Source organism: Kryptolebias marmoratus, linkage group LG14 (assembly GCF_001649575.2).
Source record: "Kryptolebias marmoratus isolate JLee-2015 linkage group LG14, ASM164957v2, whole genome shotgun sequence".
Lineage (NCBI taxonomy): Eukaryota > Metazoa > Chordata > Actinopteri > Cyprinodontiformes > Rivulidae > Kryptolebias > Kryptolebias marmoratus.
The window spans coordinates 23,426,044-23,450,664 of record NC_051443.1 but is presented as its reverse complement, the minus strand read 5'-3'; the positions used below and the strand labels follow the sequence as shown (position 1 = coordinate 23,450,664).

The window sequence follows — 24,621 nt, the reverse complement described above, 5'->3', positions numbered from 1 at the left end:
AGAGAGAGAGAGAGAGAGAGAGAGAGAGAGAGAGAGAGAGAGAGAGAGAGAGTGTGTGTGAAGAACGCTGATGAGATATGAAATAACCAGTAGCCAATTGAATAAGCTACCATTTTGGATTTATATATTTGTAAATCTGACTCTCATTGTCTCACCAACCATGAACCTCACCGCACGTCACTGGCTAGGGTAGTAACCGGAGGGGTTGTTAGTGGCAGACCATAGACTCCCCCTCCGCCTCTTCTTCCTCCTCTTTTTGCACAGACAGCGCTGATTGATCACTCCGCCCGTTCTCATTGGTCCGTTCTCCTGTCAATCACAGCGGACAGTTGGGAGCAATGACTTATTGGTTGGGAGCGCCCGAAGGCGGGCCTCCGTTTTGTTGTGTCCTAATTTTGTTGCTGAAGCAGAGCTTGAACTCATCCAGCAGCGGGAGGATCTAAATCATCTTTGATGTAATCAAATAATCAGATAAGAGCCGATTTAGTTGTGATTAACTCGAATCAAAGCCAAAAAAGTCGTTTTTTTCAGTTTTCTTCATCTCCTCTCTTCTCACTGTTTAAAATGCTAGTTTGTGTGAATGCTGATTCAGCAATCTCAATATTGTTTACCTGTTTTAATTTTCTTTATTTTTACACATTTTGCAGTCTAACTACGTCTGCAGACTTTGTGCTGTTTTAGCTGATCGTATATCAAAACGTTAAGCTATATTTAACTTTATTTGTCTTCCAAAGCTAATTTTACCTTTTAGCTAGCATTTCGCTACAATGGCTATTAGCTAGCTAGTTGCTACTTGTAGTTTTTAGTTAGCCTTTGTTATTTTTAGCTTGTAGGTGCTGTTCTGCTACTTTTGGCGTTTAACTGTTTTTTTTTCGATACTTTTAGCTTTTACTGAGCATTTTGCTCCTGTTAGCTTTTAGCTTGTGTTCTGCTTCATTTAGCTTCAACAGCTCAGTTTCAGTTCATCAGATTTCAGCGGTCACCATGAAACCAACCAGAAGAACCTGGTTCTGATCCAAACCCGACTGTTTCCTTTAGTTATGATGCATTTTCAGCAGGAAGTCCAGTCGAAGCTCTTGTTTAAACCTGATTGTTTCCACCTGATTTTAGTCTGCATGTAGTTTTATGGTTAATTAGTTAAATAATAAATAAAGAATTGAAAGTATGTGAGATGCTCAAATTGAAGCTTGAATCTAAATGTTTAAAAATTTGTTCAAAGTCCTTTTTTGATCCCTGATATTTGCAGAAAAAGAGATCCCGCCTCAGCGGAAAGGCTAACAAAGCTAAGCTGTGTAAATTCTGCAGGTTTTAGATTTAATATTGTTTTGCCAAAAAGGTCAATCCGGTCTTTTACGTGACATTTCCCAGTGTTTTTAAATAAATGCCCTTTAATCCCACATCCAAATCGGATACTCGCCCTCGTAAGACCGTGTTTACGTGTCTGTAAAATCCTCTGATTCCCCGCAGCTTTACCGATGAGATGGTTTTTTAAGCGTTTGGCGTCTAATCTTCTTCGTTTGTCTCCAGAGTGACCGCCTCTTGATCAAAGGAGCGAAGATCGTGAACGATGATCAGTCCTTCTGCGCTGACATCTACATGGAGGATGGGGTCATTAAGTGAGTTGACCGGCTTTTCTTCATCGTGTTGCTTTTCATTCTGGTGACAGAAGTGAACCCTTGTCCTCGGGTTAGCGTTGCAAAAAAAACCCAAAGATGTTCTGACCTGATAGCACCAGAAGCTCTCTCAGCACGTTGAAGGATCTGCTCAAGTCTTTAATGTTTGTTTTTGTTGTTTTTCAGGCAAATCGGGGAAAACCTCATCGTTCCCGGCGGGGTGAAAACCATCGACGCCCACGGCCGCATGCTGATGCCCGGCGGCGTCGACGTGCACACGCGGTTCCAGATGCCCGACCGGGGCATGACGTCCGCCGACGACTTCTACCAGGGGTCCAAGGCGGCGCTGGCAGGCGGGACCACCATGATCAGTGAGTTCAACCAGCGGATCAGACCTGCTGTTGTTAGTTAGAGTTCATCATGAGAGCCGTCCTAACTGCGTCTGGACACACGGTGATTCCATGGTTCTTCATTTATTAATTAGCTTCAATGGAAAATGTTTTAATTGTGAGTCTCTTTGAGGAGCCGGATGGTGAAAACCAAGAAATGAGCTTCCTATTGGACAAGCGTTGGACCCTGTGTATGAATTATTGATATTTTAGCCTCAGATTATAGTGTTTTTAATGTAGACTTCATCGTGTTTTTAGGCTCTTTGTTACCAGCCTCCTGTCGCAAACACACAGTTTGTTCTTATTTAATTAGTCAAATATGTAAAACATACCACAGGTAACACAGTTTGACTGACAAAAATAGTTTTAGCTCCAACAAGATGATTCTTAAAGAGCTATTGGCTGAAATTAACTGAAGCTTGGATGGATTTATTCATGTTATTCTAACGACATGACCTTTAGGTACACTACATCTGCTGGAAATGTCTTTGTTTGTCCTTATCTTCTCCACTGTCCTCGTATATTTTTAAAGCTGCACAAAATAACTTCACGGTCAAGTTCACAAACTGGGCAGAAAATGAGTTTTAAAGCAGCCAAAGTTCTAAAGAGTAAAGAAACAAAAATGTGAAAAACTGTTGATCAGGACCACTTTAAGAGATTACAAGCACGTCCGACTGCTTGGAAGCAAAATAAGGTCATTAGGGGTGATTTCAGAAGAATATACACGGCTAAATGAAAGAAAAACAAAGCGGCGAGCTGTAAATTCTGTCCCTGAGCGTCACTCCGAGCCTCCCTGCGCTGAATCAGCAGCTGAAACATCCTCGTCCTCCTCCTCCATGGCAACAAAACAAACCCTCCCTGCATGCTGGGGGGGGCTGAGGCTGGGAGCTGACGGCTGCAGACCCAGTCAGGGTCGGACGGGTCAGAAACGCAGGGCGTGCCCTGAAGGGTGGCACCGTTTCACACACCGGGCAGGAAGTCAGGGAAATAATCAGTTTATAACCTCTTCCATGTGGCCTGATGAGGTGGAGCCAAACTCACAGAATATAAAAGATCTGATCGCTGCAGTGTGATGCTGAAACCACAAACAAAATGGTTGTTTTTTGCTATTTTTTGGTAATTATACATGCAAACATATTGCACGTACTGTATAAATACTCAATAAAGCAGAACACATTTAGTTACAGTGTAAGTAATGATTCTTTCTGTCAGAAAATATGGAAACTGATCATTTCTGTCAAGAGCAGCGTTGCTGGAAGGAATGCATATCGCCCGCCACCGTGCATGCCAAGCTTTTAAACGAAAGTCTTGTGTTTTAGTGCTCACCCTTTATGTTGTGGATGACTCTCAGCTACTACCACACCAAATTTGAGCGCAATATCTGTAAAAATGACTAAGTTGTAGCCATTTATTTTAGTTTGATTAGCTGTGGCAGACATCTTGAATCTGGTTGACTTCCATTAAAATCCGTCCGGTGGTTTGTGAGATATTTTGCTAACAGACAAACGAGCACACATGTGCACAGACGCAGTTATTTACATGACATATCTGTAATCTGTGAACAGCAACACCTTAGAAAACATTTTGAGTCCCAAACTTCCTGAAACGAAGTCTTTTTTTTTGCTCCATAAGCGGTCTTTCGACCTGAATCTGGACGCTCAGTTCGAGTCGCTTCTTTGTGCGTTTTTTTTTTTTTTTTTTTTCTCGTTTGCAGTCGACCACGTGTTCCCAGAGCCCGGCGTCAGCCTCATCTCGGCCTTCGAGCAGTGGCGCGAATGGGCCGACGGCAAGTCCTGCTGCGACTACTCGCTGCACGTGGACATCACTGAGTGGCACCGGGGGATCCAGGAGGACATGGAGACGCTCGTGAAGGACCACGGTACGGCCTCAAGTTCCCCGCCGCCGGCCGTGGAGCGCGGGAATAACTCTGAGCGGGAATAGGAGCCACATCTGGCAGAACGTTGTAACAAAGCTGTTTATTATTTTTACAGCTACTTGTGCACAGAAAAGTCATGATTCCTTGAAACAAACTTTTATTTAACTTGTAAAAACAAAAATCGACTGCTCTGATTGGTTGGCTCCACAGACCTAAATAGGCCCCGCCTACTCATATAAGTAAAATATAAAAAAGAGTTGCACTGGGTTGTAGACTAGAAAATATGAAAATCTCATGAGAGGATTTAAAAAAAAAAGACATAAAGGTGAGTTATAAAAATGGAAATATGTGATAATGTAATTGTGTTTTCTTGCTTTTATTTTCATAAAAAAACAACTGGTAAGAAAGATAAATAAAGAGATTAAAGGTTAACGAGCATTTTGAGGTCACGGCTTCAATGAGACAATAATAAGTTTATTATCAGGGTTTGTTTCGTTCTGTTTTCTCTGTTATTCTGCTTTAAACCTCCCCTTCATGCTGTTTGATGTTTTCTTCCCCTCAGGTGTGAACTCCTTCCTGGTCTACCTGGCGTATAAGGATGTTTTCCAGCTCACCGATGCTCAGGTAGGTCTTCTTTTCTTCCTTTCAGTCTTTTCTGCGATCGATTTCTAAAAAGGAGACCTAAGAATGTAAAAATGAACAGACATGTCATATATTTTGAAGCATTCTTTAAAAGAGATAACACCTGAAACAGGTTTAAATTCTTTAATATGTGCGTAAAAGTTGTTAGATTTTAGCGTACGCTGCTGATCCGACACTGAGGCTTTCAGCTTCTCTTTTACTAAATCAGATAAATTGGAAATATCGTCTCACTGTGACTCGCTGGCGAGGCATCGTCTCGCACTGAGAGTCTGACTGCTTCTCTGGGGAAAGCGATAATAAAAGCCACGTCTCGCTCTGACTCGGGGCTGAAATGAACGAATCCCAGCTTTGAAACGGATCCGTGTCGGCCGTGTTAAACTCTGACGGCTCCTTGTCGTTAAATGTTCGACGGCTGGAGAGCGACAACGGTTCCTCCCGGGAACTTATCGAACAGGACTTTACAGAAACTCAAAGTCTGTATTTCTCTTTGGAGCCAAACATTCACCGAATTTGTCAAAAAGCTTGTTAGAAATGAATCAAACTTCTAAATGAGTCTTTTTCTATATTCACCTTTCTTCCTGCCAAATGCTAGTTTTAATTCTTTGTAAGATTCTTTAACTGCGTTAGATGCTCAAGTCCAAATCATGATGAATCCACTTCCGTGCTTAGCTGTTGGATTTGCATAAATTTCAGCAGAGTTTTGCATCTAATCATTGCATCTAAAGATTAGAATTACACTTTTATCACAATTTTATCACATTTTTAGATCATTTGCCAGCTTCTTCATCTGTGTTGAGGACAGAGTTAAAGTTTTTAATTTGATGACTTTTACCTTCAAAGTCACACTTGTTCAGGACTTAAACTCTAAAACGCCATAAAACTTTGACTTTTTTTATTAATTCTGGCTTTCTTAAAAAGTTCTCCTAACCGGATCTCCACAGATCCTGATCATTTCCCCGTCTTCTCACAGCTTTCTGTTATTTTGATTAAAAGGCTGCTGATTTTTGGGGACAATCTTTTTTTGAATGATTCAGCGTTCACGCTGTTGATTTCCTGTTTGTAGCTTCTTTCTTACGTTTTTTGGACTCAAACTACTTCTGTATACTTTGCTCAGTTGGGAATAGTGTGTTATAACTTTTAGTTTTTGTAACTTTTATACTTTTATAAAATATTTAGCTTTAATTAAAATAAATTTCCCAGCAGAAATGCATTAGGATCTCTTTAATTTCTTTAAAACATCGTTATCTTTGGCTCTGGTTTTGTCTTCTTATCCTACTTTTAGCTTTTAGTGACATTTATGCTAATTTTAGCTACTTCAGCTTCAGGATCAGGTTTGCTGCTTGTATCTGCAGTTGTGCTAATGTTAGCATGTTTTGTTAATTTTAGTTTTAGCATCTGTTTTTCTAATGTTCTGCTCCTTTTAGCCTCTGTTCTGATGGGTTTAACTTAAGTCATTCATTCTTTTTTTTGTCTTTCTGGTTACATCGGTGTGGTTCTCTCTGTGTTGCAGGTCTACGAGGTGTTCAGTGTGATCCGCGATCTGGGAGCCGTCGCTCAGGTTCACGCCGAGAATGGAGACATCGTCGCCGAGGTACAACGCGCCGGACATCCGCTGCTTTAAATAAACGTTAGGCTGCACAAACGAACGAGCCTCCTCTGTCATGACAGCGCCGGCTCCCTAATTATTAACAGACGAGGATAAACATTCCCGAAGGTCGTTCAAAGAGCTGTTCCTGAGGAACGCGTGCGCTCCTGCACGTGACTCGATGTTTCACGTTTCCCACCGTTTGTACGTTTGTATGTTTAGGAGCAGCGGCGGATTTTGGAGCAGGGGATCACCGGGCCCGAGGGACACGTGTTGAGCCGTCCTGAGGAGGTGAGACAAAGAGGATTTGCTTCACGGCCACCATTTATTTGTAGAAACTGCTGCTCTGTAAGGCTTCAACCAGTCCAGACTTCACAGCTCCTAATGAAGGAGAACACTTCAACACTGAAGCTGTGGATGTCTCACTTCCTGTGCAAAAATCATCGTCTAACTGATCACTTTTTTACAAAATACATGCTAATATTTCTACTTTTGCATTAATAACAATAGGAGCACATCCTTCTCACACAAATATCGTACTTCTGAAAGCAAGACGCCAAAACAAAGGACTGGATTTTGCATCGAGACATCTGGTATAAGATGTTTGAGCTAAAACCTGATTTTCCTTGTTTTTCTTTTATCTCATTCCTTGAGCCACACGAGTCACTGCCCAGAGGGAGGAAGCATGCTAATCTTCTGGGTGCTTGGGATCCTGATTGTAATTAATGATGTTATTTTTAATGTTTTAATCAAAAGGTGAAGAGAACCATCTGGAAAAACAGACAAAACAACTACAATAGGAGTGTGAGCCCAAGTCAAAGAAGCTAGAATGTTATTTCCTCTTTCTCATTTAATTTCTGAAATGTTTCTGAAATGTTTTACCTTATGTTTCGTTGCTATGGATGGAGAACAAATTTAAACAAAATGAAATGTGCATATTTACCCAATATTTGTGGAAATACGCTCTTATTTTTAAAGAGATTTAGACGAGAACTGACCTGTCGTGTTCTGTTTTTTTTCACTTGATTTTTCACAAACAAATAATGTTTCGAACGTTATACCTTTTAGGCACTTCTTTTTGATTCCTCTGTCAGTCCATTCTTCCAGGATTTTATAAAATAATGAATCCATAGCACTGTAAAAACTAATTTTATGACTTCTATTAGGGTTTACTGTACGGCTTCAAATTTTTACTAAATAAAACCACTGTACCAGAGGTTAATACAAGATGTTCGGAGGTTTTGAAGTAGGGTTCTGTGGAAAGGTGATAAACAAATAACATCTTACCTGCTGTAAATGACCTCAGATTGGAGAAATAGTTTAATTCTGACCAATTTAACCACCTAATGGAACATGAGCTCCTCTTTATTTACTAACTGAATTGATTTGTGATTTGTTTCTGTTTTCAATCATTCTAAAAGCCATTAGCTTTTACGTAATTACAAACAAAAAGCCTAAAAACTTTAAATCTTTCACTATTTTTGATATTTAATTGTGCGCTATTCAACTTTCCTCTGTCTTGGCTGTAAGTACAGAAAGATGATTGGTCAGAAACTCGTGACATCGTCTTCCTAGGAGGTAAAAAAAAAAAAGGATAAAAGTTAGATTTTTAGTTCTAGTCTGACAGAAGACTTGGTTGTCCAGGTGGAGGCGGAGGCTGTTAACCGCGCCGTGACCGTAGCCAATCAGACGAACTGCCCTCTGTACGTCACCAAGGTGATGAGCAAAAGCGCTGCTGATGTCATCGCTCAGGCAAGGAAGAAGGGTAAGATGGTTAAACTAAATATCGTTTTACTTTTCTTGCACAATTCGAAAGGAGAGGTTTTCGGTCACTTCCTGACCTCAGTGCAGCTTCTGATCATGTAATTCTGAGGTTCTCAACTGGCTTTCTTCCTGTTTTACTGGTGGAACGTTTTCGTTTTGCAATCGCTCACGGAGTTCCACAAGGGTCAGTTCTCGGAAATTTAGTTTTTTGTTTAATTTTTATCAGTTTCCACTTGGTTCTGTCGTTAAACAAACCCAACATTTCTCTTCTATGCTGACGACATACAGTTACACATATCGTATCAGTCTTTACCAAACTATTGAAACTTTTAACAGCGAGTAAGATCAAATTCTGGTTGTCCAGGAACTTCTTAAAGCTTTCATTTTTTTGCTAGGTCCCAAGTTTCTGAAAAAATAAACATAGCACTTTAAAAAACCTAGGCATGACTGTGTATTCTGATCTTAATTTTTATAAATATGAATATAATATAAGATTTTATGAGCATTTTAGGAACTTGGAAACATCCCTCTTACGTTGATGAGATGCTCATTGAATACAGTCCAGATAAGGTCTGAGAATAAATAGGTTTTAAATGGTCCCTTCGATCATTGCGATCTTGCTATAACGGGTTTTCAGGTACTGTGGTCTACGGAGAGCCGATCACTGCCAGCTTGGGAACAGACGGTTCACACTACTGGAGCAAGAACTGGGCCAAAGCCGCAGCTTACGTCACTTCCCCTCCTCTGAGTCCTGACCCAACCACACCGGACTATCTCAACTCCCTGCTGTCTTGGTAAAAGTTTGATCCAACCCTGAAACATTTATCTGAGGAGCACAGTTAATAAAAAGTCCTTTTTTTTATCTTCTTTGCACCCCTTAACTTCCTTCATAGTGGTGACCTGCAGGTGACAGGAAGCGCACACTGTCCCTTTAATACCGCCCAGCGTGCTGTGGGCAAAGATGACTTTACTTTAATCCCCGAGGGTGTCAACGGCACCGAGGAGAGGATGTCTATCATCTGGGACAAATGCGTGGTACGTATTTACGCAGGCGAGAGATGAGCAGCCCAGACGGCGTGAGACACTCACACCCAGCTCTGATTCCCTCCAGGTGACGGGTAAGATGGACGAAAACCAGTTCGTGGCCGTGACCAGCACCAACGCCGCCAAGATTTTCAACCTGTACCCCCGTAAGGGCCGCATCGCCGTGGGCTCAGATGCGGATCTGGTCCTCTGGGACCCAGACATCACGAAGATCATCTCTGCCAAGAGCCACAACTCGGTACGGACCGTCATTTGATGCAGTGTTGTGGATTTGAACTCATGTTTTTAACACTGTCGGTCTGAGTGGTTTGTCAGTTGGTTGGGATGACTTCTGAACAGGGTGTGGGCCTCTCCCAGCCCTGAGGGGGTGATGTCATTCATAAAACCTGCCAGAGAGCTGAATCGCATCATCGTCTGATTGTTGGCAGACCGACCGCTCCGTATCTGCGCATCTATTCCCGCGCTCCTTCTGAGAATCAGATCCCCCTTAATCCCGCTCTGTTCTTTGGTTTCCTTTCCTTCCATGGGAGAAGTTTGCTCATGCTGAGTGTGTGTTTACACATGTGTGAGTGAACGGATAGCCTTGGTGAGCTCATGTTGGGTTATAGAGTTTGCCAGATTGCCATGACCTCAGCTTTAGCTTCAGTAGCTTTTAGGAAAGAGAAATTATAAGGCTTCCAAGCTGCTCACATAAAACCCCTAAAGCTCCCTAAAGACCAATCTCTTTTTTTAATCTTTCTGGCACAAAAACTGGTCTCCCCTCTACACAAAAAGCCAACTCATCAGATGCCAACCAAATGTCAGATTGATCAGCTGTTTGAGGAGTTGGATGCTTTGACTTTTGGTGTTTGCATGTTTTGTAATCGTTATAATATTTTGTTTTGTGTGGTTCACACGTTGTGCTCTTTGAAAACTAACATCCACCCAGAAAAAACATCCAACTTTAAACAGATCACAAGACTTTGGATTATCAATAAACTATTAAGCTTTTTGATATCTTGAACCATTTTAGTTTAAAAAAAAAGTAAGTTTAATGCATTTTTTGGTCAGTTTTTAACTTTATAAGACGTTCTTATGGAGATGGAACTCTGTTAAAGTTGTTAAAAGTTACCAAAACTTTTACAAACCCGAAACATTTTGACTTTCTATCCAAATTATAGACAAAAAACAGACATTTTTATGTTTTTAGCTGGAAGCTAAACGTAGCAAGGAACTAGCCAAAAACCTAAAAAACCTAAATGTAACAAAAGGCTAGCTAAAAGGAGCATGACTATGGCCAAAAGCTAAAAGTTGAGTGGTAGCTAAAAAGCTAAAAGTAGCAAAAAGCTAGCCAAAAGCTAAAGGTGGCTGAACAGTAGCTAAATGATTTTAAAGGGAACAATGTTTGTGAAAGAATTGAAGTTTAAAAGTGAGCAAAAACACAAATCTTAGCACCTATCTTGATATATGAATCACTGCAGTAGCATGAAGTGTACAGAGGTAGTTTAATTTAAAAAAATAAAAGCCTAGGGAAATGCTGACTCAGCATTCAGCTCAGGCCCGACCCGATCCTGCTCTGTTCTTCGGTTTCTTTTCGTTCCATGGGAGAAATTTGTTCATTTCGACGGAGCTCACCGGGAGGCTCGGCCGTCCCGGTGAGCTCCGTCGAAATGAACAAATTTCTCATGTCGGGTTAGAGTTTGCCAGATTGCCGTGACCTCAGCTTTAGCTCCAGTAGCCGTAGAAGCTTCCAGGAAGGTCGCACAAAAACACTCGAGCCACTCTTAAAACCAACCATCCTCATCGGCTGACCTCCCTCCCTTCTACGCAGTTAGCTTTTTTTATTAGCATGAAGCTAATGGGGACATTAAGGAAAAAAACAACTTTTACAAGTAGTTTTCAGCCCATGTTTAAGTCCAATAATGTTCCAATGCTGTTTAGCAGGGAATACATGAGCCAGAGCCCATAAATCTTTGAAATAAATGGGGATTGGCGTACGCTACATGGTGTTACATCACCCCGGTGTGAGGGAAAAAACCTGTCTTGAGGATGTGAATCACTGTATCCCTTCTTTGAAGCTATTTCTGTTCTGACTCTTTACGGTTCTGCTGTAAGTATGTTGATTCCGGTCTTAGGAGGGAGAAGCAGCTGCCGTAAAACATCACAGAAGCAAAAATGTTAGGCAGAAACGCTAACTTTAAATCTTAAAGCAGAGACGAAACATGTGAGAAATGATGTGAGGAAGTATGATTCTCGTGATTTTGACTTTGACGTCGCTGCGCCTCCTCTTCTTGGCAGGCCGTGGAGTACAACATCTTCGAGGGCTTGGAGGTGCGCGGCGGGCCCCTCGTGGTTATCAGCCAGGGGAAGATCGTCTTAGAGGAGGGGACCCTCCACGCCACCGAGGGCTCGGGACGCTTCTTGGCTCGCAAACCTTTCCCCGACTACGTCTACAAGAGGATAAAAGCTCGCAGCAGGGTGCGGTTCGTTCTTTCTGCTGGGATGTGTGGCGTTATTGTCGAATGTGTCAAAGTCTATTTATCATAACTCGTAATTGTTGAGTAGAGAACTGTTTTCCCGTTTCCCCCCGCAATGCAGCTGGCCGAGCTGAGGGGTGTGCCCCGGGGTCTGTACGACGGTCCGGTCTGCGAGGTGTCCGTCACTCCCAAAGCCATGACTCCCGCCTCCTCTGCCAAGACCTCACCCGCCAAACAACCCAACCAGCCTGTCCGCAACCTGCACCAGTCTGGCTTCAGCCTGTCCGGTCAGTCACATCATCAACAATCACACGGAGCGCTCTTTTAACTTGTTCCTGTCGTCAGATAAACTAAATTAAGCCTGTTACGGAGCTGCATGATGTCATATGCCCCTTTTACACGGGCTTTAATGGTCCCGGCTCCACTCTACTCGGCTTGCTTTGCGAACGTTTACATCTGCAGTTTTTCAAGGCCGGTCCCTGCTTCTTTGGTCCCTGCTTCGGAGTAGGGCAAGCCGGGTGGGCGGCGCAAGCTTAGCTCCTGTTCACTCATTGGTCGTGGGCGTGGCCAGATGTGAGCATAAAGAGCGAACGGTAGGAATATAAACAACAGCGTTAGCTTACTCTGCAACGTTTCTGCCGTCTGTCCCCCAGCTGAAGGCGCTGTAAAGCCTGAAATCTCCGGAGGATAACAGCTGTCCTACTCCGCGCAACAATGGCGGCATCCAGAGCATTTCTTCCTCTGCGCCTCTCTTCCTGAAGTCTCAGGAGAATCCCCATAAGTTTAAAAAACAGCAACAACACAGGGCCAACGTTGTCCATAGTGCTTCCGTTGTTTACACAACTTGCGCTAAGTTTCGGTAGCACACCCCCCCGCACCGCGGCCCCGCCCCCCACAACACGAGGAGGCGTTCCTCTGCTACCGACGAAGCTGGCCGGTGTGAACGCGATGCATTCTTTATCGAGCCGAGCCGAGTAGAGCCGAGTAGAGCCGAGTAGAGCCCGACTTCTGAATTAGAGCCGGTGGAAAAGGGGCAATATTAACCTATAAGTCTCTAACCATTAATTGTGGTCTGATCTGATGAAATGAAAGTTTGTGTCATGTTAAAACTCATAATTGAATATTTCATCCCTTTTAAGTTATATAGGAATAAAAACGACCTAAATTCTCAGGCAGAATACTGTATTTATGACATTTAGAGGTCAGCAGCTCTGCATTCACTAAAACAAACCCAAGAAAAAATACTTAAACTCTAGTTTTCAGTATAACGTGGAATTATTTTCTTAGAAGTAATATTAGTTTAGAAGAGAATCTCTGACTCTCATTAACGCAGACTTTGAATACATTTTTAAATGATGCTTACCGGTCATCAAAGTTGCGATAAATACAAATATTTTCCATAACTTTCCATAGCTTAGATAAACTAGCATGTCACCACCACTGGACCTTAAGGGACTCATCGCAGACTATGAAATCAAACAAGTTATCCTGGAATATTTCAAACGGTGCAGTTTGAATATAGAGACATGCATTTCTGAAACGAGGGTCTGCACGCAATGTAAACAGAGCACTTTTACTCAACAAATCTGAGCACGGATACGTAAAAATACGTTAAAATCGTCAGACTTCTCAATCCCAGGTGGCTCTTCCATGAAAGTTGACCTATTTTTAGTCACTTCAGCTGTTTTTATAAGTAAACAAACACATTTTTTTAATTTAAGGGTACATTATTCATCCGTATGAGGGAAAAATAGTAAGGATGTTGTTTCTTTTTTATGGTGTTGCAATGAGCACCTTTTAACTCTTGCAAATGGAAAATCATGACAAATGGAGCTTCGTTATTTTTAACAGATGGAGTTTAACATTTAATTATTACTGGACTCGAACTTTATTTTTTTTTATTTTTTTGGACCAGTTACGTTTTACAAAGTGTGTGTTCGGTTTATTTCCTCTCGTGGTCGATGAGTCAGGTAGTAAAACTGCTTGTTAGTTTGTTTTAGTAACTCTTTATTGCCGAAATTAGAAGCAGGCCCCGCCGTTTTGCGCACGGCTCGGGTATGAAAACGAGCCGGCGGGCTTCTCTTCACCACTTCCTGGTTTGATTGAAAGCCGCAGACTGAGCTCTAAACTCTTCTTTCCCCTCCCGTCGCTCACACAGGCGCTCAGATCGACGACAACGTTCCCCGCAGGAACACCCAGCGCATCGTGGCTCCTCCGGGCGGCAGGGCCAACATCACCAGCCTGGGTTAGAGCTCCGCCCCCTTCTCCCCACCCCCCCAAACCTGCCGAGGAGGAAATGCACGGGTCAAAGTTCAGCAGCCGAGCGGGATCGACGGGAAGCGCCACGTCGTCCGCTGCGAATCGAAGCGCCAGCTTGGGTTGAACACTTCCTCCTTGGCGGTTTTTCTTCACACTTTCCTCTTCCTCGATACCCGACTCCCATTGGACACACCTCCAAACAAACAAACAAACAAAAAAACAATAAGTTCTGCCTCATGATGGAAAAAAAGAGAAAAATAACACTGCTTTTTGTGCACTTTTAATTCATTATTTGTTTTGTTTTATTGTACTTTCTTTCTGCCATTTGTTTTTTGATGTTTGCTGTTGTTTTTACTGAGGGTCCAGGTGAGTCTGAAATTATTTACTGCAGTTAAAGGGATAGTTCAAATGTTTTGAAGCAGGGTTCTGTGGAAACAGTTAATATCTTACCTGCTGTAGATAGCTTCTTGTCAGATTTATAAGCTAACATCTAACAGAATTAAACTTTATTTCTGCAAGCTGAGGTTGTTCAAAGAGCTATCTACAACAGGTAAAACACTAACTGTTCATCACCTTTTCCACAGAGCCCCACTTCAAAAGAGCTGAACTGTCTTTTTAGGAGCGTAGGATGAAGTTTATGAAGGATGTTTATTGTATTTTTTAAAATTTGCGTTTGTGGGTGAAACGTAGAATGGGTACAAAACAATTTCTGCAATGTTTTCTTATTCTTTTGTTTAAAAAAAGCCAAATGCAAACGTGTTTGTTAATTAAAACAGTTGTATGATTTTGCAGTCAGGTCAATAATCCTTCGACTTAACTGCACTTCGATTCAGTGTTTGGTTGATGGGCTCCTATGAGAGCTGCCTTAAGAGTTGAAATATTTAAAAACCGTCTTTGATTTTGGCGTTTTAAACTCTGAAGGTGTAAGAGTTCTGGAGAACGTGGCGAAGTGGAGGGAGCTTTGGCAGCTTCACTGTTCAGTTATTTGGTTATAAATAAGTAGCAGAATTTGTGCTTGAGATTAACGTTCGCTAATCACAGTTTTACTCGGTCAAACGGAGCCTTTCCTTGCCTTATTATCTGTTATTGTTCTTTTAGAGCACTTTTACGAGTGCGGGGAAAGTGCCATTCACTACTCGGCTGCTCATTTTTTCCGTTCACCTTGCATTCCTGAATCGCGAAGGTCCAGATTCGCAGAAGCCGTCCGATATCCCGTCCACTCGCATCAGAAACCCCTCTTTCCTTCTTCCTCTTTATGTGCCTGAACCCACGGAAGTTGTAACGATAGTCTGAATTTCTTTTTCTTTCTTTCTTTTGTTTCTTTTTTTTTAATTCTTTCGGAGGTAACTGAAGGATGTAAGATAAAAAAAAAAAAGAAAATTAAAAAAAAAAAAACATGTAAAATAGCCAGGATAAACCGATTCAAAGGTGCCAGATTTTTGTGCTTTCAAGGGGCCTCATCAAGGAGATAGAGCCTCCGTAAAGCTGAAAAAAAAAGCTTGATATCTTGAAATGTACTTATGTTTTAGAGTTTTTACCTTGTTGTCGAACTGCTTTTTAGTGTTATTCTGTAACTATATAGGTGCCTAAAGGCTGAGCACTATGATTTCTGCTTGAAAGTAGACACGAGCTAACGTTAGTATTTAACTTGTGTGCTGTTGATGTGTGAGGGATGGGACCGCAGACCTGTTTATATGTCGCTCTGAGAAGTTCCGACCTGTCGGCTCATACTCAGTTTAAACTGTTTTTAACACGATTCGGCTTCCGTTGAACTCGATTTTTCCGGACTTTTGAGTACATTTCTTCCCCCCCCCCCATAAGACTCAAAAAGCTCGTCCAGATTTGGACCAGAACCTGGAGCCAGTTTCTTTATTAGCACTTTTACCTGCACTTAAATTCTGCAGTTTTCAAACTTTTTTTTTTTTTTTTTTTTTTGCGAGAACAAAGTTGCCACTTTTCTTTCGGCATCAATGCAAGCCTTTAGGAATCTTTAAGACAAACCTGGAAGCATCTAATAATGATCCAAAAAATCCAAAGCATAAGGGAAGAAGAGCTTATTTCTGTCTTATTATCCAAGTTAGCATCATTTGAATTCTGTTAAAGGCGCTTTAATACACGAAGAGTTGTGTTTTATGAAAACAACTAGACTTTTCTTGTCTTTTACGCTGTTTGGCTTCTCATTCGAAGGGGTTGCTCAAATCAAACTGATACATTTGTAGTCCCAAGCCTTAAAACTGCAGCTATGTGAGCTGAACTCACACAATGCAGCTCTTAATCCAACCCCTGTCAGTTTAGAATAGAATAATAACTTCATTGTCCATTTAATTGATGTAAAATTGAATTTATTTGGCATCTTGCACGTCTAAAATTAACAATTTATATAGATAGATATACAGGTTCATTTAAAACATACGTAACATATTTATCACCAAACATATGGATATGCATGCTTAGATTTTTAATTAAATCCCTGTACTGAGAAATAAGCTGCATGAGTTCTGTGACCGAACGAGTCTCTTGGAGACAGGCGAGCAAAGACCCTAATGACCCTCAGGAGGGAGGGGAGGGCGAGCGTTTTGCACGGAGGTCAGCTTTAAAGTTTTAAAGCTTGGGACTTTGCACTTTTCGGTTTGAGTTGAAAAAGCGTCGAGGATGAGAAGCAAAACGTCCTCAAAAAGGAAAACGAGAAAGCTTTAAAAATACCAAAATCTTAGGACCGAGCGTCTCCGCCTCGACTTTGCTCTAAATTACTTCTGTGTTGTTGGACTTTCCTTGGAGGGAAAGTGAGGGTGAAGCCCAACCGCTTCTAACACGGCTTGGCAGCGACTCTCGCCCCCTTTTCTTCCTTGTGCTTCTTCGGTTGTTTCTGGCCGTTGCCTTGGCGACAAACCGCTCCTCTCTCACAGCGTTTCGGCTTTTCCCCGCTTGTCATGGCAACGCTCGTTAGATCGGCGGTTGCCACTGGCAACCTGTCTCGACTCTGCTCTGCGACTAAAATCCCTATTTTAATTAAAAAAAAAAAAAACGATTCTGTTGCAGTGCAGCCTCACAATCCTGCTGTGGCTCGCGAGGAATCCAGACCAAAAACAAAAACCCCAACAACAACGAAGGATCAGAGCAGAAAAACACTCTCCAGATGATGTTATAAACACAAATAAAACATCCAAAAACATGATTTTAGGTTTTAAAATCCAACCGACAGCTCTGAGTCCCATTCCTCCCCAGTTTACACACACTCCCACCCCTCCCTTGATGCTCTGTCAGCTTGGATGCTTTTTCTACACCATATTATCCTAATGATATAAGAGTGACATGTATGTACACAACATGCTGCAGACTGACAGGTTCTTCCTTCTGTTCTGAGGTTGTTGATGCTGTTGAACACCTTCTCTTTCCTGCCCCCCCCTCCACACACACACTCCCTAACCCCTCTCTGTGAGCTTCCCCCCACCCTTTGTGAAAGTGAAACTGTGTGATGGTGTTCGTCTCGGTGGCTGTGGGGTTTCTGGGATGCTTGCTTGTTATGGGAAAAACAAACAAACAAACAAACAAACAAACAAAAAAAAAACGTGTAAGATTTCATGAATGGTGATGTAAAAAAATAAAAGGAACAACAAGAACTCCAAGTCATAAAATAAACGATTAAAAAAACAAACTGCTGGGTTCTTTTCTTCACTCATTTGCTGAGTTAAAGACCAAATATTGGGTCACGCAGTTTGACCCAGTGGTTTCAACCGGAAATGACGCATTTCATTCTTCACAGTCGGCCATTTTAAGCCAGAAGTTGGCCAAATCTGACTAGACCACTTTTTTAAGGATGTAATTAGTAAAGGTAGGATAGTAGAAACAATCTGTGGGAAGATGTTTAACCTGGTTGGCTTTGTTAACAACTTTAATTTGCACTAAACATTTAATTTGGTTTCCTGTCATGACATCAGGCGCTAGCTAGCTGATGCTAATATTAGTTAGCTCAGCTAGCTACCACCAAAGCAAGTTGTAATTATCTAATAACCCTGTTCTTTTTGACTAATCATATTGGTAGCTCTAATTCAACAAATAAGTCATTCTAAGCTAAAACTGAGGAAAAACTACTTCTGTTTTTCATACTTTGTGTAATTTTAGCCGTTCATACATGAAAACAGTCATCTCATTCAGGAGATGGGTGCTAAGATTTTTGGATTTTGTAACTTTTATGCTTTTCAAAATATTGAGCTTTTTAAAAAAATTATTTTCCCCATAGAAATACATTAAGATAGCTTCAATTCTTCTAAAAATATTTATCTTTTTGAAATCTACTTCCATATACTTGCATTGGGTTTGTTTTCTTGTGCTACTTTTAGCTAGCCTTTTGCTAATTTAGCTTCTAGTGTCCTTTTCATACTTTTAGCTTGTGTATTCCTAATTATTTAAGCATTATGCTACATTCAACTAGCATTTGGCTGCTTATAGCTAGTGCTTCGCTTCTCTTAGTGATTAGTTTCAGCTTTTTCAGTAAGTTTTAGCAGTCATTCAGCGCTCGGCATTAACTTAATTTCTCTGGTTTCTGTTAGTTTTGCTTGCTTCCTGTTTTCAGTTGAGTTTTTTTTACGTTCTTTAAAGATTTTTTTTCTACCCATTTGAGTTTCATCTGCTCAAAATTATGTGTATTTTCTGTTCATTTTAGCTGTTTTAGTTCATTTTTGAATTGGTACTGGCTGTGAGTTGTTGTTTTCTGGTTTCTTCATGTCAAACTGCGTTGATTTCCTTTCAAGATTTTGACTTTTAGCAGATCTCTTTGGGTTTAACGTTGACTGTCCTTTGCTTCTTTGTGACTTTCTCCCCACACAGTGGATTTTGAACCCCCATGTGGCTTTTGTTTAAGGCTTTTAATAATAATTTAATAATATCTCAGTCAGTAGAGTGATGTAATTCCAATCAGGATATTGATTTCCAGATCTTCTGTGTGTCCAGCTGTTCTATGACAAACCACAAAAGGCCCTGTAATAACTCAAGCATGGACCGATTATCTTACCGTACACGCACTCGGTTCATCCTTGAAGGAGCAGAAGCATTTAATCTAATTTAATTCATGCCTGTCTCTGCAGACTTGTAACATAAGACTGTCTGTGAATGTGGGAAGGAATGCTTTGAATGTTTTGCACTAGGTGGCAGTGTTGGCATGTTGTTCGCCCGTTTCTCCAAGCTTCTTTCTTGTACTGTAAATCCTTCATGCTGCCACAGCAGCTGCTTGTTGGGAAAAAAAATAAAAAAAAAATCACCTTTTACTTGGTTTAAATGTGCAAGAATTCAGCAACACATGCTGTGAACCTGAACCGTTGATTGTTAAAAGCCTAATCTGAAGCTCACAGAATCTGTTGAGTGAGTTATTTTTTTTTAAAGTTGCTGCATTGTGTGAAAGTCTTTACTTTGTTTTTCCAACTGGTCAGCCATTCTTAAAATCTTTCAAAGTGGTCTTGATCAATAGTCGTTCAGCCTCTCAGTCCAGAACCTGAAGATTTTTCGAGGAATGTGACTTTCAGGCTCTTGGAGATGACCCAGGGTTATCTTTCTGCACAGGACAGAAAACTTAGCAAAGAACTCATTTTAAATGGGATCTTTAGGCTCTTTGTTGCCAGCAGCCTGTCACGGGGAGAAAATTTGTTCCCATTTCTTGGGCTGGATCTATGAAAGGTACCAAAGATAACACAGTCTGACAGATTTCAGCTCCAACAAGATGATTCCTGAAGAGCTATCAGCTGAAAACTTGTCACACGGTGGATGATCCTTTGAAGGACGTTTTATTCACAAACTGCACAATGTGTTGTCATGGACAGGTACTGACAGCGAAAGTCCAAAGACCTTCAGAGAGTCTGTAAAACTTTTCATCAAATCCACTTTAAGGAAGCCTGGCTCCTTGGGAGCAAATGGATACGAGTACAGGTGGGTTAAAACTTTTTGCACAGTGCTGCAAATCCATTCTTTGTCTCCCATTTGTGACATTTCTCATATTCTTCTACTTAAACTCTTTGCTTATGTTGAATGATTTTGGAACAGTTTACTCAGTTAAACAGAGTAATCAGTGATAAAGTGCGCATTTCACCACAGTGACCCCTAGTGGTCACTAATGGAGGGTCTGTTAAATACAGTATTTCTGTTGTTGTCGACTCCATCCATTAATCTAGACAACATGCTGAACATGGAGCAGCATTAGAGGCATGGGATGTCAGTCACAGAGCGATTAGTGTCATGTTTCACAGCTGCATACAAAATGTATTTTTGTTATCATTCCCTAACTGAGAAAAATGACTCGTTATTTAAATATCAAATGCTAAAATAAAGGAGCCTCACTGCGTCCTTCATTGTTTCTGCATCAGAATATTTTGTTGTTTGTAGTTTTTCATGGACCACCAAACTTGACACGAGTAATTTAATTTATTTTGGTTGATTTTAAAGCTCAGGATTAAGAAGATGAGCTTCTGGTTGTGATTTTGTCTGTAAAGTAACTGCACCCGAAGGCATTACTGGTCCCATGACGCTCAGGGGAAATTATGGAAATTTTCAAGTTTTACAACAAAAACAGATTCAAATTGGCTGCATTTCATTGGTTTCTGCAAGGAGAATATTCTAGACGGACACGCTGATTTTCCACTTGGTCACCATTTTGCTTTACAACAAAAAAGGGTGTTCAACAAGACCGCATTAACTGAATGCCACTCAAATCTCAGAGTGTGGGAAGCCATGTTGAAAGCATAATTTATCAAAATACGTTTTCCTCCAAGGACCTGTTCAGTGCAGTCTCACGGAGGTTTTAAAGCTGCCACCAAAAGATATGCATCCCCTGCCAGCATGAAGGGCAGGCAATAACGTAATTGCCTCGTGTGCTTGTTTGTCTGCCTGTTAGTAAAATATCTCATGAACCAGTGGTTCAATTGGAGTCAAACCAATTTAAGATGGTCACCACAGCTGATCAACCTTAGCAAACACAAAAATGGCTTTGAATCTTTTAGTTTTACAGATTATAAACTGAGATTTGGTGTGGTAGTAGCTGAGAGTCGTCCCCAACACATATGCTGATCGCTTCAAGAAATGCCACTTAATTAATTTTATTCACGATCTTGGTAATAAATGCATAAATGTTATTTTTTTCCTTTTTAAACAAGACATTAACAAAAATACCTGCACACAGAAACAGTCTCAAAGAATAAATATTCAGTTTGTGTCCAACAAGCTGGTTTTATGTGCTTCCTGTTTTATTTTGTAAAATAAAATCTCTTCCTTTCTCAGTTACCTTGTCCCACCTGATGCAGGTTTGCAATCATCACACCTGTTCCTTATGTTCATCTTCCCCCTCTGTGTGTTTAGAGCCCTGGTCTTCCTTCACACTTTGTCAGATCCTCATGCTGTCTGTGAATTATAAGGTCATTTTTGTCAGTGAATCCACTGTTTTGATTCAAAACTTCAAAATGCAAACAAAGAGACTGTCATAAGGGAGGCTCGTGAAACTTCAACTGCCGTTTGAAGGGATTTAGTTGGAAAGCTAAATCCTGTGTGTTCTTTCCTCTGCAGATAATTTGGAGAACGAAATGTGTCGAAGATGGACCACAAACCAGAGTTTGCTGGAAAAGAAGGCTGATGGAACAGGAAGTGGATGGAGGATGCAGGTGCAACACAAAGTTTTGAGCGTTTTTTACTGATGCTGAGGAGAACGTTAGCTCCAGTTAATGACAGTGATGATTTCTACAGCCCGCTGGTGCGAAGTGAAAAGCTGGGAGGACGGAACCAAGATGGAGGCTGAATCCAGAGGGAAACAGAGTTACCTGTTAACGAGAGCGAACAGCGTGACAACCTGACAGGTGATAGCCAGGAGCATGCAGTCACCCTTCACCTCTTCTCTGCTCCAACCATCACTTTTTCTTCGGGGTGGGGGCGTTGTGACACTCTGAATCCAAAGTGACATCCACAGAGTCCTCTGAGATGTTCTGGCAGCAGAATCAAAAAGACTGTGTGGCAGATTTAGGAAATGCACTGGTAGGATTTGAATCCCCGTCGTAAACGATATCCAACAATGTTTGTTTCTGGGACGTTACAGAAACTATATTGTTTGCTTGAATGTCTTAATTCGCTTCATGCAATGGTGCACGAGTTAAGGTGGAAAACCATGACACATTTAGTTTAGGGTTATTTCGTTGAGTCATGTTCTTCTCTGAATCCTGATTTAGCATAACTATTTATTTATTTATTTTTACAGACTTTCTTTTATTTTAGCCATTCTTACACCAAACATTCAGCTCATTCAGGAGATAGATGCTCTGATTTTTTTGGTTTTTGTAACTTTTTTTTTTAATTTACACAATATTTTATCTTTATTTTTGGAATATTTTCCCCATAACAATTCACTGAGATCTCTTCACTTCCTTTACAGCCCTGTTTCTCTTTAAAATCTACTGCAGCATACATTTTCTGTTTTGTGTTACGGTGCTTTCAGCTATCGTTTTGCTATTGTTAGCTTTTACAGTTCTGCTACTTTTGGCTTTAATAACTCATTCCGCATTCACATTGCATTTTTGCAGAAAAGGCAATTTGCCTTTTGTTTTGTTTTTGGTATTTTCATTTCACCAGGTGTCTTCCTCAAGCTCCTTTCATACCACCTGTACTTTGTTAGTAATCAGCACACCTGTAGTCTTTCACGAATGAACGCTGTCAGTGTTGTCACTTCCTGTTGTCAGATCTTTCACACGCTCAGTTTTGACTTGTCTTTCTTGCCTTCTGCTATGTAAGGAGGGTAATCATGTAACTGCTTATGTTTGTCTGTTAGCAAAATATCTCATGAACCACTAGATGGATTGTAATGAAACTTTTCAGAAAGTAATCATTTGAATGTGCATCTACAGATGCTTAATGCTTGGAGTAAGCAGTTCAAGATGGCTGCCGCAATCCACTTTAGCCAAGACAAAAATGGCTCTAACTCAGTCAGTTCTACAGATACGGAGCTAAGCCCTGGTGTGGTAGTAGCTGACAGTCATCTATAACACATAATTTGAGGGCTAACAGATCATGGAAGATCTTTGATTTGAGCTCCGAGCGATATGGCTTTTATTCGAGTTCTACATTTTCATCCTATTTCTGCCTCCTGTGTTTGTTTTGGACCCTATTTCAACAACTCACTGCTAACTGTGCCATATATAGTATAAAATCTTTAAAATAATCCAACAAACATTAACATCTGGAGTCGCATTTGTGTCTAGTGAAGGTAAACTGCTCAGTGAGCGATTACTCTGTGGATTCATTAAGACGTCCCTGCCTAATGTTCATGTTTGATTAGGAAAATAATTCAATGTTATAGCAAGAAGGATATTACATCACAGCTAGAGAGACAATTAAATTCCCTTTGCAGCTGCTGTTTGGTCCATGCAACCAAATATTAAACTGTCCTCTACAGAAAATCAGGGCAGGCAGAATTTGACACCTCCACGCCTTCTAAAGTATCTCCCCAACGTTTATCGAGACCGAAAATGCTTCAAGTAAACAATGCTAAAAGGCGCTTCAACAGCTGTGCCAGGAGGGGAAATTTTAAGGTAATTCGTTTTAGCAGATTGGAACAAAACTCTTACAAAAAGAGCAACTCTTACAGGCCACCAGGGATGCTTTTAAGAGTGTTCTTGAAATCTCATTTTTGCAGGCACTTGAAATAATCCTGACATCGTAAGAGAAGTCTTGCAGAAGTTTCTCGGAAGTCCTCCAGTTTGACACAAACTCTTCTTTCCTCACTGAGAACGATGAACCCTCTCTGACTTTCCCTGGTGCCGTCACAACTCCTGTCATCTGTTTTACTTTGCTGCCTCCACGTAATTAATCATAATCACTTCATAATGACATATCACTTTGCTAAGTCAACTGATTAGGTTCAACCCCATCTTTCCAGTAATGGTAGCCTGGATCCATTTATCATGACGGTGTTCGCCTTAATGTGACAGCGGCGGTAACACTCTTTGAATCTGCTGCTGCTCCAAAAATGAGAGCCGCATGTTTAATAGGAAGCTGGTGCATTTATTTCCATAAATAATATCAGAACTGATGGAGGCAGATGCCGCTTGACGGCTTTTCATACACAGAACTTACACCCGAAACAAACACCGATGTGCAGACACAGAGGTGGTTTGATGTTTTATACTACAGCTCTCTTGCACAGATTCTGTGTCATAAATCGTGAGCAGTCGACTCAAAGGTTTTTGTTTTCCACTGAAAAAAGCTACAGCAGTGTACCGTCGTGAAAATTTAGAGCAATTCTTTAGTAAGTAAAATATCAGAATTGGATCCAGAAATATTTAGATCTTGACATGTTCCTTTTTATTTTAGTTGTTTAACAATAAAGTTGCCTTGTGAAATTGTGACGACACGTAAATCACAGATCTAATCATCTGGCAGGCCTTTTCGTACCCAGGTCACCCATTCTACATAATTTGTCTCCCACGCTCAACCTCACTCTCCCTCATCGCTTTTATCCTTACTGTAACTCCGCCTCCTCGTCCCCGCTTCTCATCCAGCTCCATTTCCTCGTCCCCGCTTCTCATCCAGCTCCGCCTCCTCGTCCCCGCTTCTCATCCAGCTCCGCCTCCTCGTCCCTGCTTCTCATCCAGCTCCGCCTCCTCGTCCCCGCTTCTCATCCAGCTCCGCCTCCTCGTCCCCTCTTCTTAGTCCTCTCATTCCTCATCTCTACTCTTCCCTTTTTTAAAATCTTTTCTCATATTTACTTATTACTCCTCGTTGTCCTACTCATCACTATCAGGCATCTGTCTCCGCTCTCATCCCACCTATCATCTTCATCCTTTGTCCCTTCCTCTTCTCGTCCTCCTCAATCCTAAAACTGTAATAAATATAGGCAGCCTGGGTTTATACACATGTAGCAGACTGCTTGGCTTCATTTTTCCCATATACAAGATTAGTGTTTTTATTTGTTTTCCCCAAATGATGACAGCTTTTTAAAAAAAATATCTTAACTTCTTTAGTTTTTTAT

At 41.2% G+C, this 24,621-nt stretch overlaps 1 protein-coding gene across 3 annotated transcripts in view; it reads left to right on the top strand.

The window, feature by feature from the left end:
- The window catches only part of dpysl2b (dihydropyrimidinase like 2b), a 28,151-nt gene extending 10,935 nt beyond the window's left edge, over positions 1 to 17,216 (top strand). For 2 of the 3 annotated variants that reach the window (XM_017425510.3, XM_017425512.3), the window contains exons 2-14: positions 1,528 to 1,616; positions 1,800 to 1,984; positions 3,717 to 3,881; positions 4,441 to 4,502; positions 6,031 to 6,111; positions 6,328 to 6,396; positions 7,750 to 7,870; positions 8,507 to 8,663; positions 8,763 to 8,904; positions 8,981 to 9,151; positions 11,191 to 11,370; positions 11,491 to 11,656; positions 13,528 to 17,216. In XM_017425510.3, the coding sequence (XP_017280999.1) occupies positions 1,528 to 1,616; positions 1,800 to 1,984; positions 3,717 to 3,881; positions 4,441 to 4,502; positions 6,031 to 6,111; positions 6,328 to 6,396; positions 7,750 to 7,870; positions 8,507 to 8,663; positions 8,763 to 8,904; positions 8,981 to 9,151; positions 11,191 to 11,370; positions 11,491 to 11,656; positions 13,528 to 13,619 (1,680 nt within the window). In that variant the 3' untranslated portion in view covers positions 13,620 to 17,216. Of the gene's footprint in view, positions 1 to 386; positions 456 to 1,527; positions 1,617 to 1,799; positions 1,985 to 3,716; positions 3,882 to 4,440; positions 4,503 to 6,030; positions 6,112 to 6,327; positions 6,397 to 7,749; positions 7,871 to 8,506; positions 8,664 to 8,762; positions 8,905 to 8,980; positions 9,152 to 11,190; positions 11,371 to 11,490; positions 11,657 to 13,527 lie in introns of those variants that run through there. The other variant, XM_017425513.3, reaches the window with a different exon arrangement.
- The last annotated feature ends 7,405 nt before the right edge of the window (positions 17,217 to 24,621 follow it).